We start from the raw sequence: 21694 nt of genomic DNA, 5'->3' as shown, positions 1-21694 counted from the left end.
CAGAGAACTTCAATTATATGCAAAACTATAGCTGGCAATGTCATTTCTAAGCTAGGGCTAAATACCTTTTGGTCCCTTAAGTAAGCAAAAATATATATCCAGCACACTGGACTGAAATTTGGAGTAAGAATTACAAATAGAAATGAAGGTTCTGCTTCAGCAGCTCTCCAGCAGGTGTCAAACCAATGCTGAACAAGTTTCTGGGGATTTTGCCATCAGCTTGTCCTTTGAGATAGCAGATACTGCATATGGGCTCAAGGTTGCAGTGTGAGGTGAAGCCAAGGGGAAAAAGGTATTTTTAAGTGTTTAGTAGGTATAATCTGGGTAGGTTTCTATGTTGCATTAGGAGAATATGATCCAAATTTACATGCCTACTCTTAGTTACTCAAAATTATGCTTACCCTGGTCTCAAGCAGCCGAGTCTTTTCAGCATGTGCTTGTTTGAGAAGTCTCTCCATCTCCTCTATTCTTGCAATGTTTGAAGTGCTAGCACTGCAAAAAAACCCAGTATTTCTTATTTAAAATAAATATTTTTATTTTTTTTTTATTTAAAGAAATATTTTACAGTCCAACATAATTTTAAGAATTTGACAGTGTTCAGATCCAATTCAGTGCAGTAGCCACTAACACAAAAATAGGTATATTTGGTGAGTTGATGAATGACTACAGCAGTTCTGTTTCTTCTGTACTTTGAGCATCCACAAATTTTATGCATTTCTACAAAAAAAATGTTTCTCTCAACTTAAACATGGTAAAATATAACTTAGACATTTTAAATTGGTCAGAAAAAAGCATCATAAACTGTTTTTCTTTCAAGTTTGCTATGGCTTGAAAATATGTCAAACACCATCTAAAACAGCCTGAATTAATTTTACTTAAGGGAAATTTTGTCATGGAAAATTAACTGCCCATCTTCCAGATTTTATCAAAAAAATCAGCCCACACTCTTTTCTTTTTTCACCAAAGTTTGCCTTGTGAGAAACAAAAATATCTGTTTTAAAGGGTCCTTTTCTGGTTTTTGTATTGATTTGGGCTGTTTCTTTGTGTTGCTTTCTTTTGTTTTCCTTCTGGCATTAGCTGCAAGAGTCAGAGGGAAGCAGAAGAGCTCTTGGGGCTTCCCAGTCCTTGCCTGCAGACTGGACTTACAGGATAACTAAAGATGGTCAGAGCAGGAAGTCAGAGAGAGAAGGGTTTCATAGCACTGGCACATTAGCTCAATTTATGGAGTTAGTTCCCAACCTGTCTCCAGCTATCAGAAACTTGCTGACTATCCATCTAAAACAGAAATCCTCAAAACCCAAGTCTTAATGTTCTTCCTTTAAGAAAACCAAAACCAACGCAAAAAAAGCCCAAACAAACCAGACAGCAGAATGACTGCCACTGGTATTTTCTGAAACTTTTAACGCTGCAGTGATAATGACTAAAAGGGGAAGTCAGGGGGCTTCCCTGCCAAACAGGGAAACAGCAAACAGATGCTACCTAAAACACTACATGCTAGCCAAAAAAAGCTGTCCTTGTGTTGGTAAGGTATTCATAGTGCTGTGACAAAGCTGTATTTAATCTTTGTACAGCCTCTATTTATGCTTGTGAAACTTCTGGGGCAGGACTCTTAGCAGGAATGAAAGCATTACCATAATGTCAGAAATAAAAAATAGACTGTCAGAAGAAAATTGTTTGCACACAATTTTGAGACTCATGTGGACCTTTAATACAGATCATGGAAATTCCTTTCATCTGAGAAATGGTGTCTGAGCTAACAGCCTCTGAAGATGAGTAAAGCAAGCCTTTCCATTTCATCTCATCATTTTTTACTGACTCAGAAAAGGGAGAGGAAAGGGCAAAAAAAATTTTGGAGGAAGCCTGAGTGTTTCAGTTTAAGCATCTAATTGGTTAACATGCTGGACTTGTAGAACAAGTGTACATCATCAATGGCACATGTCCCTGAGAAATTCCCTATCAGAAGAAATTCCTTCCCTGCAGCGATCAGGTGAGGAAGCACTGATTGCTCTGCAAATTTTAGCATTATCACTTAACTTTTCCGTATTTCTATTTTCCATCTTCCAATAAACTGGTGAGAAGTAGTTAAACCCAATTATGAGGAGCTAGATAGATCTGATGCCTGTTTAATGATCTTACATCTCCTTCACCAATCAGCAGAACTCACATTATCACAGTGTCAACATGTATATACTCTCTTTTTTCATTATGACCCTATGAGCATTGCAGGGTGAGAAGGAAAGAAGATTTACCTGGAAATGTTATCTGGTGAGCATGCAGAGATGCTTGTCTCCATGCTGTCAGAGCTGTCTAAGCTTAACGTGTCAAAAGCATGGTCCTTGTAACTACGATCTGGGTAATGGAAACTGTTCAAATACACGTTGGATTCCGATGCTGTTCTGCTGTAGAATTCTGGAGACTTCTGCCTTTGGTTTTCACAGATGCGCTGATGGTTATACCCTAAAAAGTACAGAGGAAACACTGATTTCACACAAAAATTACGTGACAGGAGCATAACTTGCTAGCAACACAAGCATTTTGAATATCACCTCAGAATTCAATGCACTGTGACCAAGGGTAGTACAATATTATGGCTAATTTTACATGTTAATCACACTAATATAAAAGCTTTAAATACCTGTTTTATCTATGATGTATTCAAATCTATATTAATATATATATATTATTAATATATGTAAATAATAAATTATAAAAAAGAAAAAGTAATTATATATATTATTATACGTATATATATGTTATTCACATACATATATATGTGAATAACATATATAAATATGTCATTCAAATATATAAGTTAGTACAGCTGACTTTTCAATATATGTTATTGTATGTGTATTTATGAAACTCTAATTTGAAAAAAAAGAAATTTATGTTTTAAAATGAAAATTAGGCCTACTCTGGAAAGTAATGTAGTTAAATTCAGGAATTTAGAAGAAATAACACTGACTAAATTAGAAAAAAAAAAAAAGTTCTACTATGCAAGATTCTTAAGTACTTGTCTGGTTGACTTTATTGAATATGGTTTTTGGGTTTTTTGTCTGTTTGGGAAATTTTGCCTTCTGGTAACTGCAATTGGACTCTTAGTTTCAGCTGAAATAATACAGGCTGCTTGTTATAGAATCACAGTTACTAGTGTAGAGGTACTTTACTGGAGTTTTGAAATTGCAGTTCACCCTATGGGATTGAATCCAGTCCTTATAGCTCAATGATTCTGAAGAAAAATACAAAGGTTGTTATTTTTCCACAAAAACAATTTTTTCTGAAAAGTCATCCTTCTAAATGTCTCTTCACAATTACTTTTATCTCATGTCTCCATTGCTCTTTGAAAGTAATACAGACTGAGAGAGGCTTTTGAGCTTGCCTGATGAGGAAGAGTTGTCATTTTAACTGCTGAAGTATTTTATAGTGCCCTTTTAAGGTTGTTCCATTTGTGATCTATGTGATCACCAAAGTAACTGCACTGCTCTTTTCCTGCATTTTTTCTTTCAATGAATGCAAAAAATGAGACTTTCTCATAGTTCTGATGGTTAGGTTTACAATATTGTCTGCACATTTCTAACCCAAATACTGAGCTGCTGGCAGAGCTGGAAATCAGGAATGACTGACAGACTACATGAAAAACTCACATTCTTACAGGAAGGCAGCCACTGACATTCCACATATTTAAGATAAACAGACACGGGAAAAATGCAGACAAATGTACAAATGCAGCAAGGTCCAGATAAAAATTTTTGCTAGACACCATTAAGACACTGATGTTAAGCAAGCATACTTAAAGTGCAGTGGTTTTTTTGTCTTGTTCTCATTCCCTATCTGTGCATACAAAGCTATTCTCTGGTGGTTTTTGCCATGCCAGAGATGAGAGTCCCAGTTCAGAGCGTCAACATCTGCAGTTATCTGAAAAGTGTGTCTTCAGCTGAATAATTAAAGCATGTCGTTAAAGAAACTGCACCCTACAAGCATTTCCAAAGTAGTTTTCTCCTCAGTTCCTTCTGTTCCATACAAAGTTTTCTTGGAGACAGTTAAAGCTGGTTTCTAAGGAACTACTAGGAGTCACTTGCCATTTAAAAGAACACTAAATTTCAATCAAAAATTCAGTTGCATCGATTAGTAAATGAGACAAAAGGGACACAAATACACCTCAGCAGTCATAAATAATAGCATCACGCAACACAGGTGTTACTGATTCACGTGTGGTTTACTTTTTCCCCCTTAATTTGCCAAATGCTTCTGTTATTGCAGATAAGCAATTACCTTTCATACTGGAACCTTTGGAATGACTAATTGCTCCTGGGAAATGGTTATCAATGATTCATTAGGGAAAGAGAGAAAAAATTAATTACTGAAAAAACTTTGTTCAAATGCGTGTTTTTCTGTTGAGCCCTCTACAAAACCCTGCCTCAGAAATTTTAATGCCATCTTTTATATTTCACTGAAAAATAAACCCATCTAAAAGACACAGAGCAGCATAGCAGTGCTACATTCTACCCCTTGAGATAAAGAACCTATTTTTGAAGAAAACATTTATCAGTCAAATTTATGCAATCATGCAAACATAAATAAACACTGGAAGAAATCAACATTTGTTAGGTCGCAAAATGAGATGCATTTACAGAAACAAAGTATAATTCAGTGTTGTCTTTTTATCTTCATGCTGTAAGCAGCAGGCAGCTCAAAGCTGAGGATCAGCTGCATAATTTTTAGCTGCTCAGTTGCCTATTCATACAACATGCACTTAAAAATATTAGACTCCTTGTAAGATCCAGCACTTAAATGAAACTTCCCACAAGCCAAGATTGTATCAGTTAAGTCTAACCTGATACAACAGCTAAAATATTTGTTGTTGCATTGGTTTTACTACAGAACTCCACTGCTCTGCAGCAAACCCATAAACTTAACAATGTTAACAGCCATAGTGTTGAGGAAAAGGTTACAAAAACCCATAAAGCCATGTCATTAAAGAAAAATATTCCAAAGGAGTTACTGCAGAATCGCAAAATCCAGGTAAACCACCACAAAATTATAATGAGGGTAGAACTAAAGGTGAAAGCTGTTATTAAAAGTGGCACTGTCAAGTATGTAGAAAACCCACTAGCATTTTATGAAAATGATCCCATTACATTTTTCTTTTATTTTTCTTTTATTCGTATTCTTTCTTCTTTCTCTTTTTTTTTTTTTCCCTTTGTAAAGACTGATATTATCATGTCAAGATACATTTGGTGTGTGGAAACATGCCAAAGTAGGAAGCCCAAGTCTGTCTACCTTGTCATTGTCACTCACAGAGCTGCAAAGATTTCTGAATTTTCTGCTCTACTTGTGTGGCTATGAGCAAAGAAGCAAAAAATTAGGCCTGTGCAAAGCCATAGCTCTGCAGATTATTAGCATGAGTCAGAAGTTTTGTTGTGACAGATTATTTGACAGCAGGAAAAAAAGAATTTTTGAAATGCTGTCATTATTTAACAATTATTTAAAAGTTTTTCAAGAGTCTACGAACTACTTGACAGTGCTGATGCAACTGGTACTTTTGCAAAAACATCACATGAGAAATACAGCCAGGGAAGGGGATATTTTCATACCTTTTCTGTTTTTTCCTGAGTTTGACAAGAAAAAGAGTGAAAAACAAACAAAAAAGGCTGACTTCTTTGAAAAGTTTCTAGACTGTTTGTACAAATATCCCTTGCTTGCAGTATATTGTTTTTTTTTTTTTAATACAGAGCTTAGAAAGGACAGAAATAATCATCTTGTTGGTACCTAAGTTCTCTGTCCCAATAGCTTTGTTTCCAGAGCTGTGTCTGGTCTCACACCTTAACTCCCAGCTAACCAACCATTCCTTCTTCCCTTCTGGAGTCCATCCTCCAGTCAGTGGGACTGCATTGGCTAAAACTCTCCCTCCTCACTGTGTTTTTGCATATGGTTTGGTTACAAAGGCACCTTTTCTTGACTGTATTCAATTTATGAATACAGTCTGTCAAAAATACCTCATGAATGGCTGCTAAGAAATACCTTTTTCCACTAATGATTTATAATAGGTGTCCTCTAAAACATTTAAGTTGCCCTTAACTCAGGCTGTGATTACTGATTGTGATTGGTTCTTTCAGTAATAATTCTTGAACTCCTAAGACTGACTGAACATGGTTTGGTAATCCTAGAATAAGAACTACTTAGTACTTAAAAATCCATGAAAATATTTATTATTGCATCCAGCCTAAAATTTATTCATAGATATTGCTTGTTCCTGCATAAAGAAAATGAGAATGAACTCCATGTTAAAACCCAAGAGGCTGTTCTTAATTTCCCGATTTCACTTTCAACTTTCCTTTTTTTTCAGCTCAGACTTTTATAGTTATCTTCTTGGACTGAAATAAGAAAAATTAGGGAAAGCATACTAGAGAAAACTCATTTCAGACAATGACTATGTTCTACCTGATCTAAGGACCACTGACATAGCATCTGACTTGGTTTTCAAAGATGTATTTAAAGATGCCTGATAAAATTAATGGTAGTTACACAGACTCTAGTCCTGTTGACTTTAGTGCAAGACAAGTAAGATTTCATAATTTTAATGGACAATTATATTCCATTTCAGTAGTCCTGTGTGGTGCTTTGAAGCAGTATGTCATGTTCAGAACATTACCCAAATCTCATTGTTCCACAGAAATGCACTTTCTTTACCTTTGACTGTGAAGAAAGTTTGTTTTCCTTCCATGCACTGAGTATGGGTGTGAAGTGTGAGGGGAAACCAGAAATCCCACCAAGTTAAACCCAAAGAAACTTCTATTAAGGCTTTACCTGTAAGGCTGAATGGAAGGTGCTTGAAGACTGTTTCTCTGACCCTTCTGTATAGCTGCATAGAAATATTCTGAGATCTGACTTGGATATTCCTTGCTGAGTTCTGCACTGCAGTGCAGAAAGAGCCCTGCAAACACTTTTGTGGTGTGTTACCAGACAAAGGAGCTTCCCCCAACCTAGAAATGTGGCACTGCAGTGCAAAAGCAGTTCACTCTTCAAGTTCCTCCAATAGCAATAAATTCAAGGAGCTTGAGGTTGAACCAAAAGGGAATGAACACTTTAGTAACTACTAAGAGAGGCCACAAATGATCCTTGTGTTACTATATCCTTCCTCTTAATGATCCTGTGACAGTTCAAATAAAGCACCTGTCAGCAGCACTGTTTCCCTTTGGCAAAGCTGATGTTTCAGAAAAGGACATCTAGAACTGTCCTCTTTCCCAGTACAAATTAATCCCTTAAGGCTCTCTTCATAATTTTCTATTTCCATTCAAGCTGCTGGATATTTAAAAAATATCAGCCAACTTGTATGAAAAGTAGTATAGCACCTGATTTCTCAACAGCATATGAAAAGTGCTGTGCCACCTGCTCCAATGAATACATCTCTCTTCTTCTCCCCTGCCTCTCTTTATTGTCAGGCCGTAATTAGATTTTGATTCATGAGGTTTCTCTTTCTCTGTCTTAAGACAAGAAATCTGACCCTACTCTTAGATTGTTTTACTTGCACAGCGACAAAAAATTAAACATTAGAAGTGATTTATTTTTAAAACCCTTGCCTGTGTTAGGTTTGGCAACAGTTTAAAATTGTGTTTTAGGTCGCACAGTAACACTCTTTGCAATCATTTTACAGAAATATTTCCACTTTTAAATACTTGATCTCTTGTCAGAGTTTAACCAAAACATCCCTCTTGATTTTCAGACTTAAATAACACCACAATGATGACTCTAAACACAATTGCCAGCTATTCCACCTTTGCACACACATTACATCAAAGACACTTTCCAAGCTGAGCATGGAGCAGTTCTACACAAGGACCTCTTGCACTGATATTGATAATGCTGATGCAGATGCTGGAAAGAAAATAAACTGACAGAAGGCACTGAGGAGTGCCTCCTTTTGAAGATGGAATACTCATGAATAATGCATCTCATTAAAACAAAAAAAATATATGTATCGACTCAAGTCAACATATAGCAAACACAGAATCCCACAGCCTACAAGATCATGTTTCAGAGGCGTAGCTTTTTTTTGGATCCAGAATTGCTGTGTCCCTATTAACAAACCCAGCCATCTATCAACAACAGAACAGCTCTCTCCCTTCCTGTTTTGTAGCCCAAATATTTAAGACCACTTATAATACCACTGTCACAGCTTCTCAAAGTTATCTCTCTCTGGGGAATTTATCCAGGCAAAAAAATGTGCCTGTGAGAAACAGTTTTTAAGATCCCAACATTAACAAAAAAGAGAAGAAAAAAAAAAAAAAAGAAAGAACATGTAATAGATTGCTTCAAAATCAGTCACAGAAATTACCTAGTTAACATAATGTATATTTTCAATATATGTCTCTTTTTTACTGGATTATATTTGGTGACCATGTACTTAAAAACTACACATGCACCTACATCATAATATTAACCTCTTATTTTGCCAATATCAAAAATATCGGCTGCATTTAGAGCTTGCTTTTGTCACCAGGAAGTAAACTTTTATTTTGCAGACCTGCTGATTATAGCAACACCAGCTTCAGACTTATTTTTGAAAAACTGAACTGATTTTAAAAAGAAATTAAACAATTGAAAGGTCTTACCTTTGTGCATCCTTCTCGACTCCGACTCTTTGGTCATGGTTGCCAGGCAGTGAGGAAGTACGCTGCCACAGCTGTTGCTCTGTCCTAATGGTAAATGTCCCTGCAGGAAAATTTGTACATTTGTGCTTAAAACTGTATTTCAAGACTTTTTTTTATCAGCAGTGGCAAAATAATGTGCTTTGTCATGGGCATTAGTGCCATGTCGTATCAATCAGCCAACTGTGTACATTCTGTATTAGGCCAAAATATTTTCAAAGCAGTACCTTCACCTTCCTGTTGCTTGCTGATTTACCACATCACAAATAAAGAGTATTTCCACTATATATATAGCTTTATCTTTAACATTTAGAGGCCTTCAGTAAGAAAGAAAACAACAAGTTGTGTCTCTAGAATCAAGTTAAACCAGCCCAAAAATACAATCCTTGAGACAGAAATCGTGTATTTATTATTAATGTTCTACAGCACAGCATTTCCAGAGGTCAGAAAAATGGCCAGAAGTACAGAAGGCTTCACAGACATTCCCATTTGTTAATAAATCTCAAGTAATTGCAAAGCCAGCTTCATGTATGAATTGGGGGGGGTTACATAATGCTTAGGGTGCTACCCAGCCTTCCCTGTAACCCAATGCAGGATTTCCTGCAGAGGCTGGAAGGCTGTAAATAGCAGCAGGTGTCAGCATTCAGGAACACACATAACCATGGGATATGATTATATGCAGGTGCTTTTATTGAGAGCTCTGGGAATCAGGGGTACAGACCCAAATCTGACTCTGACATGGCTTTTGAGCTGAATGCATTTTATATTCTATCGTTATATAACGTACATATTAATTATTAAACTTATATTGTTCTATTGTATACATTGACTTTATTCAAGCATGAGTTTCTCGTGATCTTTCTCAAGCCTCTGACTACACTTTCTCATGACTATTCTTACAATTAAACAGTAATTATATTTAATTACTAAACAATCATCACATCTAACGATTTTATCATTTATCACGTACTAGCTACACAGGTGCTAAGGCCCACACTTTCCCAGGGTGTTTTCCTCAGGGCCTACTAAGCTTAATTTTCCTTCTAACCCAAAATCCCCATGATTTTAAAACCCTTTTGCTACCACAGGCACGTACTTTGTTTGTGATGCTGCGTCCCAGTGTGGCACTGTTGAAGTGGGGAGACACGGTCGGGGTTTTCTTGCGGGGCAGGGTGTCGCTCAGGTACGTGCCCTCCCTGTGCTGCTTCTTGCGCTCCTCCAGGCTCCTGAAATGCTTCACAGGGAATGTGGTACAGTTTTGACAAAATGAATTGATGCACTTGCTCAGTTATACTCTATATGGAAAATATTGATAGTCTGGAAAAAGCAGAATTTAACATACAGAGCACCTCCTGCTTCACAGTGCTTTCCATCACATTATAATTATACTAATGAAAAAAATGCATTAAATTCATATGCACATTTTACGTACATGTCCCTGTACCTCTCCTTTGTGTTAAATCTTCAAGTCTAGTGTACAAGGGGAACCCAATTATAAAGGCAAACTTTTCCTTATAAGTTATTCTAATGAATTGGTGGCTTAAAACCAATACAGCTTTTGAAAGGCATTTTTCAAATGTATATGAAAAAGTAATTTAGGATTTCCAACATAAGTTACAACGGGTCCTGAATATGAATATTTGCCTCTGCATTATCAGGTGAATGTTTGCTCAGAAACATTCTATAAGACATAATGAATTTTTAAATGAGCAGTGCCTTTAAGTGCAACACTCCACAGGCACAATCAACCTAGAGTGTATCACACTGAAGTCCTCATACATAAATCAACTTTGTGGCCACCATAACAAAAGCAAACAAAAGAAAATAATCCCAATTTATCAGCTTTGAATCTGTTACCTGTTGTTGCCTGCGGTGTTTCTTAGCTGGCAGAGGTGGAGGTGTGTCAGATAAAGGAATAGGATCTACATGAGTAGCCATGACCTCAGGCCAATGGACTGATGGAAGTTGAGCAATAGAGCGAGGAGAAAGAGAGTGAGGAAACACAAATCCAGAACAGAGAGGTGATCTTAGCTTTATAGAAAAAAGAGAAATTACACACAGAGTTTTCTTTTTGGAATTTCTCAAAAGATACGGCACATAAAAGCTGCAGTTTTAGCACTGTGTTGGAGTGTTTAGCAGGAAAGGAGGTGTACTTTATTGCAACTCTCAAGACATACTGGGCTACAAGGAGGAGCACACAATTGCCAAATTCTATACCAGTTTCTGACTTATTGCAATGCAAAAGTACGTGGATTTACAATTATAAGGTTATTTCATTCCTTTAAAAGGGGATTTATTCAAAATTTCACAAAGAACGAGGAAGAGAAAGTAAGCTAGAAAACAGACTGGACAGACTCCAAGGAATAGCTAAGATGGGTAGAAGCTATTCATCTCCCACAACTATTCAAGATATACTACTACCACCTTATGGGGAGGAAGAAAAAGAAGCTACAAAACAAAATGAACACCTGAGCACCACTAATCAATTTGTCATAAGCTTGTTCACAGAGGTTTCTCAAAGGTGCATTACATTATTGTTTGGGCAGGCAAAGTTTGTCACTTAGTGCTGCTTGGGTCATAAGAATTCAGGTTTTTTCGCTTTCAGAGTCCCATCTACCTCATCAAAGACACTTTACAGCTGGAGCAGTCCTTCAGCTTTACTATTAACCTGTTAGCTGACTTGCTAGCTGGCAGAGGCAGTTTGCTTTAGGCTCAGTTTGTTACATGTTGAATTACCAAAAAAAAAAAAAAAAAAATAAAAAGAAAATAAAAAAGGCAGCCATGAAAGAACAATGCAAACAAAGGGAAATGTCTCTCAAACAAACCTCTTGATTTTGTGGCTGGCTCGTCAGCACAGCCGTGGAAGGATCAGTGGCAACTGCTTCAACATCTGAGGGGGTCTGAGTGGAAGGGGATATATTCGTGGAATTGCCATACAGCTCACTAATTTCACTTACACTGATATAGCCCTAAAAGGAGGAATTCAGAAGTTAAAAGGAGCAAAAGCCAAAAGACATGCAAGAGTATTAATGTATCCAGTACAATGAAAGTTAGTTTAGGGTGATTCAGCCAAATATTTGTTATCATTGAAATACTCAATCATAAATAAAATAAAAATAGTGTCAAGATTTTTGAATGTTAAATATTTGGATTCTGAAAATTGTTCTTTATTTAATTTCAAAAACATTTGTGTAATCAAAATGCAAATGTACATTAAGTGTCCAAAGTATTTTACTAAAATGCAAATACCCTTTAGAAATTATGTAGCTCTTTCTCAGGAAAGCAGACTGGGTGAAATGGAAGAATAAATCTTATTCTGAGATCTTAATTTTTTTTTGTCTCTAATTAAATAGCCTGATTTGTTTCTTGCTTAAATATTAGACAAATAATTTGAGTAAATAAAATGACTAACAGAACTGGGAAGAATTTCTGTAAGGACAAGCCATTCTCATAAGTTACACTAACACATCTTCCATTTGCATTGTCTGGAAGACACTTCTTTCTTTTATATGTTACCAGAAGAACCAGGTAAGATGCTGTTAGTGTTAGCCTGCAGCCATTACAATTTGCTTTTTTTTTTATTTTTTAATTAAGCAGTCATACAGAAAGTGATGGACTGAAGGATGGCAGGAACATCATGTGCTGCTGCCTGCTGAGAAGATTTATGCAAGCAGATATAAGATATGACAGCAAAATGTAGTTATTGCATGTATTTCAGTGTTAACTGCACAAATGTTTTTTAAAAAGTAAAATATGGACTCTAATCCATTGTGCACAGGATACCAGGCTGTATGAAGTCAAATGTCCTAATTTCTTATCCATAGAAAACAAGGCTATACAAAAGTAAATCACTGTTGAAGCAATGCCATAAAGATGAGCTAGAAATATGATTATTTTTAAATCAAGATGTAAAGCTGCTTTCATTCTGACAGTGTGTGGCAAGGGCTGTGTTTTTATTACTGCACCAACATAGTGACATACCAGTGTGCATACTTCAGCAATTCCGTAAGAGAAGCCACATACTGCTATAGTATTTCTTCTTTTTAGAAATGCCTAAATTTACCAATGATCATAGAAGACAACTTGAAGAGAAATACCAACATTACTATCTATTAGCATAATTTTCAATGTATGATATCAGTTATTTCAAGCATATAAAACAATCCTGTAAAATTATGCATCTGACAGTGTACAAAGCGCTCTACAAATGGGAGGCAAATCTTAATTCTCATATTATTTGATGACCCATTAATTGAGGAAACTGGCTAAGATACTAAAGTTTATCTCTCAAAACATGTGACTACAGTACAGTAAAATAGAATCCAGTGTGAATAAACATAAAACTAGCTTAACCATCTTGTAGTGGCAGTTCATCAGTAACCAAAACTCAGCAATTCCGCAATGCAATATTGTGTTAATATTAAAGATATAAACACTTTCACCTTTATATGAAGAACATTCAATTCTGACTCACAATGCCAGTGAGGATTTAGAAGGGGAATAAAAAACTAAGTAAGGAACAAATGACTGTGCTGTGCACTAGCTCAGACCCCTGTTACATTAATTAAATAAATGGTTTCAAGTCAGATTAATCATCCAAGTAATTTTTTCAATACTGAACTTTTAAACAGCATTGATTTTCTTTGCTTATTTAAGTACTGGGATAAGCATCCTGCTTCTTTACATGAGGCAGTGTTACTCTCTTGCTGTGCAGGCTGTGAGTCAGCTCACAGTGGATGACAGAGGGTTACAAATGTGTGCTTTGGTGAGAAGGGCTGGCAAACGTTGGACCACAGACTCAAGTGATGCATGAGCAACACTATGGTGAAATGAACTGCTGTGCCAGCAGTCTCTGTAAGCCTCTCCTTGGTGCCTGACTTTCAAAAGTGCCAGGATAGTCAGAGAACAATTAAACTGGACCAAGACAAACACGACATCCAGCAAAGGTGGTACTTTTGTAGGACAGAGCCTATGGAAACACTGAGGATGAAACAGACCCTTGCTGCTCCTTCTCTTATTTGCCCTGGAGTAAGTCCTGACCGACTTCACTGCAGTGATCAGACTGACACCACTGAATAATCCATTTCATTAAAAAGAGGGTAGCCTCACTTAATGTAGCTGCATTTTGAAGTATGTGAGTAAACAAGCCATGAAGCGTATGCAAAAAAACCCAACCAGATAGCACCCACTCTCTAGTGAGAGAATGGGCAGATCCATCTCAAAAGGAAGAAAATGAAGCTTAGACTTGCCAGATGTCTTGGTGTGAGGTCAGATGTCCAGGTCAGAACAAAACCTAAGACACTGAAAGTCTAAGCAAGCAAGGAAAGGTGCTCAATCCCACTGGCACGTGAAACTGCACACTGGGAACTTGGAGATCAGATAAACAAGACCCCAGTTCCCAGGTGCTGAAAGGTTGTGGCTGCTTTAGACTTTGAGAGCTCAACTTCCCAGAGTGACACCTACATCATTAGATGTGGCAGACCTTGGTCAGGGCTTCAATACAAGCAGATCCAGCAAGCCCAGTCAAAACTCTTAAGCAGAAGTTAAGGAAGCAGCCATAGATGCCTGTCAGTGTATTTCAAATGCTAAATTTTATGCTTCCTCTAACTGTCCAAAAATGGGAAATAAATAGCTGAATACATATGTTAGAACTACAATAGCTTGAAGTCTTCAAATCAATGCTTTTTAAAAAGAACAAAATGTACATTTGTCATGCTTTAGTAATGAGACCTAGAATGAGGGAGGAGAGGCAATGATAAAATCTACAGCGCAAAAATAAGACCAAACTGTATTAGTACTTGAACAGTTATTCCCAGATCTCATTCTCCTTCACTTCAATGAGGTTTAATTGTCTATTTTGAGAAAATTAGACATAAACACACACTCCACACACATAAAACCAATAATTTCTCCACAGCAAGAGATTGCATTTGGAAAAATGTCAAGAGAAGCTATTTTTGCTCACTAACGAATCTAGACTTCTATGAATAAATTTAAAAAACAGTATGAAATTACTTTGTAAAGACTTGATGAAGGACTTCACTAAATACTATATACTGTAGTGCTTTTGTATGAAACATTATTAAAAGTTAGTTATGGTAATGTCAAAAGCAGAGAAACTCTTTACCTCTTTCAGACTATTGGGACTGACAGGAAATCCCTTTCCTCCAGAAAGTGTGGAATATTTCTTTTCCAGATTACAGAGATTTTCTTTTTCCTGTTAAAACCAGACATTTTTTATTAAATTCCAACAGCCATGTAGTGAAAATAAATGTTAGCCATTTCCTTAACTATGTGAAGAATCTCTTTTTTTAACTGTCACATTATTACCAACTCACTGTCTTCTGCAAAACTGATGCTCTTTTTCTGCTCTAAATTCTTTTATTCTATGAAATGCTCTTTTATTGCTAAAAATGTTTGAAAGACAAAAAATACTTACCCTTTGCAGCATCATTATTAAGTTGTTTTTCTCTTTTACAAAATGATCTTGTTCTCTTTGTGCTTGTTGGACAATATGATTAGCTTGTTTTTTGAGAGCAGAAATCTTTTCCTAATATGAGAAAATCACAATTTACGTGATTTATTTTCAAATCTCAAGACAACCTGCAGCAAAGATCCTATTCATGAAAATTCACTTATTCATATGCATGACTAAGCAGCAGGAAAATAAGTTTTTACAAGACAGCTCACAGCTCTGAAGGAGATAATTAAACAAGAATTAGACAGTAAAGAGAAAACTTATTCAAGAGACAAAAGAATAATTGCATGTATTCTTTGATAATACAGTGACAAGCATCCATACACTGAACAGAAAGTGTTTAGAGATCCAAACTCTGATTTCTGAAAAAAGTGGTATTAACTGATCAAGCTAGAACCTTCCAAACTAATTTTTAAAATTACTGTATTTTCTTAGTTTGGTGTTCTACTATTACTTTTACAAAGCCATTTAACAGCAAAATCAAAAAACAAGCCTAAAATAACTGTAGTTTTGCCCAGAGAGCACAAATCTCCTTTCTTAAAGAGGAAAAAAAAAAAAAAACAAAACCAAAAAAACTTTGGTACTATTTTGGAGCAAATTAAAGGGTTTGATTTTTACATGAAATATGCAAACAGGGCATGAAATGTTAATTTCTTTCTTCTTGGATAAGTGCACTATTTGATCTATGTGGGATGTCACTGGGCCATTGTCTTTACTCTGCCTCAAAAACTCTTTCAAAGAGGAATGTTTTGCATTATTTCTTGCAGATGGGCAGGTTGTAGATCCATTTCCTTGCCCTTATGGTCAACAACAAGGAACAAATTCATGGAGTGTTAGTGCTTTTACCTTTCTACTGACAATGCTGCGCTGGTATTCAGCTACTTCATGCAGGAGCTGTTGGGTCAGATTTTCCTTCTCTTCATCCAACCTGCTTTCATGTTCAAGCTGCTGAAATTCTAAATCTTCAAAGTGTTTGCTTTCTATGTCCAGAATATCAGCATCCTTAAGGAAAAAAAGAAAAAGTTAATATAAAAAAACCATAATCATGCTTTTGCTGACACCACAGTAGAGGTACTTGCAAACAAACACAAAAATCAACCTAAAATTATATTTATATATTTCTTATAACACATCTCACCCGGATCTCAATACTTTTAATGATCTTCTTTCATAATAAGTGAGTAAATAGGGCTAATTATTATTTTGATGTTGCTTTCTCCATCACAGCAGGAGATGCTTGTTCTTGCTGAGAAGCACCTGCACTGCGAGGGAGCTGTTTTGCAGCACTCAGAGCAAGTGCAGCCTCCCAGGCAGGCTGGGACACCACCAAAGCCTGAACCTACCTGGTGATGTTGTCACATGCCAGACTCAGAGGACACCTGCTTTCCAACCAAAAAAGGACAAAGTGTTGCACCAGTACCCTGGAGAACTGCACGTGGAATTAACTGCTGAAAATTGCTCTCTGTGCAATTAAGGACTCTAGTCACCCACCCTAGCCAGGAGGTACAGACAGCACTTCAGAAAGAGTATCAGCCCACTTTTTATGCATTCCCCTGAACTAATACCACATTTTGTCAGAAAAAGAAAAATCTGAATGCTGCAGAAAGGAACCAAGAAATAAGAACACACCTGCCTTCCGCTTAGGGATGATGAGTTAAAACTCATGGTGCTTTTCAGCACAAGAAATGAATGCTAATCTTCCTCCTGCAACATCTGTGCATTCATAAGGTGAATTCCTGTTTACAAGTTTCAGAGTACTGAAGAAAAAGGTGTTTTCAATAACTGCAGCATTAGCAAATGGTAAGGCTCTCTAAAACAAGCACATTGTACATGACTTGTGTCACAAGAAAACCTACATCCTGGAAGGAATGCAAACTTGTTCCTTTTCTTATTTCAACCTAAGGCAAAGGCTAGCAGCCAAGATAAGCTACTACTAAGATAGGTCTCTATAAAAGGAATTGAAAAGCAGGTTCCAGTGTACCAGAGAAAGACACAGGATGCAGAAACTGAAGAATCCAAGTTCCTACATGGAATACAAACATCTTCCCCTTACTCTCCAAAGATGTGCTCTTCACTTGTAGGAGACAGTGAAGAGATCAAAAGCAAAGGAGTGGGCTAAAATTTACAGGAAAGTAGTTACCTGCAATACAGAACTAGCCAGACATCTTCAGCATCCCCAAAAAAAAAACAAAAGGGCTTTGCCTGGGCCATGAAAGTCAGTAAATTCAGCCTATTGTACAGAACAATAATTGCTACTGAGGCAGTAGAAAAGACTTCAGAGAAGGCAACTGATGATGAAAATGCCAACTGGGGGCATTTAAAATACACTTCCTGTCCAACAGGGAAAGTGTATATGAGTTCCAGGCACAAGGAAGCAAGAATGTCAGATGCCCACCCCAGCCCAAACTCCAGACCCACCGTGCAGCCAGCAGCTACAATGAAATTGGCTGCCCATTCCACTGAGCCCCAGAGAACCACAAAGGAATTTGTCTCCTTCATGCCTTTCTCGTTGTCAATAAAGTAGCACAACAGAATATGTTGCAGACTCAGGTATTTCACAGGATGGTTTGGGTTGGAAGGGACCTTAAAGATCATTTCATTCCAAAACCCTGCTATGGGCAGGGAACCTTACACTGGACCAAGCTGCTCAAAGTCCCATCGAATCTGGCTGCTCTCACACTTGAGATCAATTTGAGAGCTACTAGGCAAAAATTCAGTGATAACTTCTACTGCATTGACCACAGCAGCCACAGCAAACTCCCACTACAACTGGCCTGGAATAATATGCAATAAAACTAACCGGACATTAACCACATTTCAAGTTTTTCCCCACTTTCAAATCCAAAATTATTATTAGGACAATTTGCAAGGAACAAAAATCATTAAAAAAATAAAAAAATAAAAAATGTAACCAAACAGATTTCTAGAAGCATCTTGGTGGTCAATAGTGAAAAGAGATTTACTACCATCCCACAGTAACAAGACTGCAGCAGCTCATGAATTAATACATTCAAGCATGTGACTGCAGAGGAAAAGCTTCCTTTCCTTTTAATATGTATGAGACATTACATAATACTCCCCCTTTTTTTTTAAGATAACACACAAAAATTTTTAAGTGTCTCAAACTAGCAAACTTTCTCTAGCAACTGAGAATTTAACACTGCTGTTTCCAAAGCTGGCCTTTTTATTTTGCTCTTTGAAAAAAAAAAATAGAATTCTGCAAATAAAACAACATCTAAAGAGTATTTCCTATAAAGCAGAAAAGTCTTTTTTTCATTATTGCTATTACAGCCTTTATTCCTGATACAAACACCCAAGACAGAAAAAAAATATTTAACTTTTAGATGGCCTCTTGAGCTTCCTATACTGATGCTTTTAAAATTATTTCCCTCACATACTAAAGCTAACTATATGTGCTATATAACCTACTTTAGGCTAATATTTTCTCACAGAAACTAAGGGTGCTTTCACTGACAATATTCTAGCTTTTTTTGCTTACAAACAGTACAAACTAAAATCAAGTTGCAATTAAACTTTATGAAAAGTTTATTTATACCAGTGTGACACTGTTGAAAATGTAGAACAAAATAAAGCTATTTTAGCAAGTGGTAAAATCTTCAAAATTAATTTTTCAAACTAAACAGCTAAATTATATATTGAAAAAAGGTATCAGTAGCTTCACTGAGATGGGAATTTACTGACCAATTCCTGTCTTTGCTCACACAGGTAAAGAATTATGTTCCACCATCCATCAAAACATCACAACAGCTTCCACTTCACCCAGCAGGCCTAAAGGGCTGATTACAGGCAAGAGACCCAAAGCTTTAGCAACATTCATCACCAAATTATTTCTAATCCACACATGCACATTACTTGTTTGCAATCATGCATATAATCTATTACAATATTCCACAAAAAAACCCCAAACCAAAACCCTCATGGCCATTACAACTCTAAGTTGCAAAAATGTTCAGACACTGGATACTTGAAAGAGAAAATGTTACACTTGGCTACAAAAAAATAAAAAAAAAAAAAAAAGAAAAAAAGAAAATTAAAAATCAACAAAATAAAAAAATTAGTGCAATCTTGAAACTTGCTACTGACCCTCTTCAGCTGCTGCTGTAACTGTTCCCTCATGGACTCAGGGCAATTATCAAGCTGCGTCTTCTGCTCGGAGTAAAGCTCCTGAAGCCTCTCTAGTTTTTCCCTCTCAGCATCAAGTTTTAATTTTTCCTGAAGCATGAACCAGAAAATAAAGACAATTACCTTCAAACCCAAGCAGTTGTTAGTGATTATGACAGTGTGTGGCAAAACCTTACTACACAGTTGAAGCACGCGGGTCAGAGACAGAAGAAACCTCGTTAGTTGAAATGCAGGGGTGGGATGCAAAAGGATCAAAACAAAACATTCATGTTGCAGCATTTTTGAGAGAAAGAGGACATGAGTTATGAAATTTGAGCTACTCCAGTCTAGGCCTCAGATTTGGGCCTTGTGAGGCCTTCAAACCTCTGACGCAGTTAGAAATTCAGAGTTTGTGGCGCAGATAGAAATAGTCTTAAGGTGTGATGGGGACCACTGGGTTGTTTGGGTGTGAATTAGTATAGGTTTTATAGTGTAAGGTGTAGGCCATTTTAAGGAAAAGGTAAACAATATTAGTTTGCCAATCAGAGTGTCTTTGTTTCTGTAAACTATGTGGAAGCTTATATAAACTACCATCTTATCTTGAATAAACGGAGAACGTTTGATTAACCACATTGGTTCAGATCTGCGTTTGTCTTGTCCAGCTTTCCGTTTTCCTGAGATTCCCTGGCTTTTCATTCATCATTTTAGTGGGGTGATTAATTCTCTCCCTCATCGCTGTGCTTTGGGCCTGTGCCTGGATGATGCTGTTAAAGCCCCCCGCCCAAACACTTGTCTCACCTAATGTAAAGAAAAATAAATAAGGGAACTGTAGCCATGTCAGCGAGGTAACTGATGAAGCTGAGAGAGAAAAGAGTAGCTTTTAGAAAGCAAAGTAGATGGAAAATAACTGCAGTTTGGCAGTGAGGGAGAATTGGCCCTTCCCAGGAGAACCAATTTCATGCCCGTGTGGCTCTGGACAGATAAGTACATTTAGCAAGCAGTGAAAAGCCAGAATGAGACAGAGCATTATAAAGAAATAACTCTGGGCCAGGAAATCCTGTTGCAGCAGAAACACCAAGCGATCCAGCAAATTTGCTTCAGGATATAGGAACTGCAACCTGCCCATGGGGATCACAGGGGACAGCTTCCCTGTTCTCCTTCAGCTAGTCCAGCTTTCCTTTTGTTCCACTCAAGCAGCAGTACTCAGAACACTGCTTCTCATCCTCCAAAGCCTTCAACCTTTTCATCTTTGTAATCAAGTACTACATAATTTACTGTGCAACACTGCTCAAAAGATTGGCTGCACATCACTTAAAGCTTGCCTGTAGACTGTTATTTATCTATGGACCAAAGTTTGGGAACCAATAAATCAGAGCACAGAGCAGTTTTTCAATGTCTTTCACTGGCCAACATGGCAGATGCATTTTCTCCAATTCAGCAATTAACAACTAGAAAAAACAATTTATGCCTGATATGCCAGGCATAAACAATCAAGCAAGCCCCTGAAGCCAGGCTCTCTGCTATCTTCTATCATCACACCAGTAGAACTCACTTTTCCTACTTGTTCTGTGGTAATGCATCACCTTCCAGATGGTCCCTAGCGCTCCTTAATATTCAAAAATTAGTTCTGATGACTCCAAAAAGTTTAATTCTGTCACAGCATCTACTCATTTCCACTCTTCCCAGTCCCAATTATTACTTAATGTTGAAATCAAATGTGTGTTATAGCAGGTTCTGTATGCTTGGACATTGCCATAGAGAAGGAATGTCTTTCAGTACACAGTACTTGCCATTTCCAACTGTGGGAAAAATTCCTCTTTGCTATGCTTGATGTGTTTCTCAAACCCTTATGCATGGCAGAGGCATAGTAACAAACATGTATTAGCTGCCTGCTTTCTTTATGGTTTTATCTCTGAGTGGGACCAGGGGCTGGGATTCAGTTCTCCCAGTATCTAAAAACAACAGGAAAAATTTTTATTCAAGACCAACGCCCACCAGAGTCCCAGCCCCATTATGTCCATTGACACGTGCAGCTTCTCAGTTCACACAATCAGATGAACATTATGCTGAACACAAATACATTTTATTAAGCTTGTCTAAATGAGCAGCATATTCTATGAGCTGAACTTCCTGTGCTAGCCTCTGTCTTACAAGAGCAGCAGCAGGCTTCAGAAATAACAGATATCACATAAGGGAGCTGCACAATGAAGGATAAGCATGCAACTCCTGCGATGTCACCTCCAGACCACTGTTCCCAAGAAGCCTCATTTGCTGAATCATCCTTACTTCCAATATATGGAAGGAAAGCTATGAATAAACTGGTAGTTCCCCTCCTCACCAACCCTGCTGTCCATTTAACATTCAGCCCACAGTCTACCACCTTGTTTCACACTTGCCTTTTCTGCCCACCTAGCCACCCAAAGCAGCAAGGACTTCTCTGACCTTA

General features: G+C 37.2%; 1 protein-coding gene across 11 annotated transcripts in view; it reads right to left on the bottom strand.

Annotated features, from left to right (window-relative positions):
• PHLDB2 (pleckstrin homology like domain family B member 2) overlaps positions 1-21694 on the bottom strand; it is a 79380-nt gene that overhangs the window by 8284 nt on the left and 49402 nt on the right. For 5 of the 11 annotated variants that reach the window (XM_072916883.1, XM_072916846.1, XM_072916874.1 and 2 more), the window contains 10 exons: positions 19231-19359; positions 15973-16128; positions 15088-15198; positions 14776-14865; positions 11474-11617; positions 10506-10679; positions 9745-9882; positions 8613-8712; positions 2250-2457; positions 402-492 (listed from right to left, as the gene is read on the bottom strand). In XM_072916883.1, coding sequence (XP_072772984.1) covers positions 402-492; positions 2250-2457; positions 8613-8712; positions 9745-9882; positions 10506-10679; positions 11474-11617; positions 14776-14865; positions 15088-15198; positions 15973-16128; positions 19231-19359 — 1341 coding nt within the window. The remainder of the gene's footprint in view (positions 1-401; positions 493-2249; positions 2458-8612; positions 8713-9744; positions 9883-10505; positions 10680-11473; positions 11618-14775; positions 14866-15087; positions 15199-15972; positions 16129-19230; positions 19360-21694) is intronic. The other 6 variants (XM_030287806.4, XM_072917066.1, XM_030287754.4 and 3 more) reach the window with 5 other exon arrangements.

The sequence above is a fragment of the Taeniopygia guttata genome, chromosome 1 (genome assembly GCF_048771995.1).
Source record: "Taeniopygia guttata chromosome 1, bTaeGut7.mat, whole genome shotgun sequence".
Classification (NCBI taxonomy): Eukaryota; Metazoa; Chordata; class Aves; order Passeriformes; family Estrildidae; genus Taeniopygia; species Taeniopygia guttata.
This window is presented reverse-complemented; position numbering and strand designations above follow the sequence as displayed.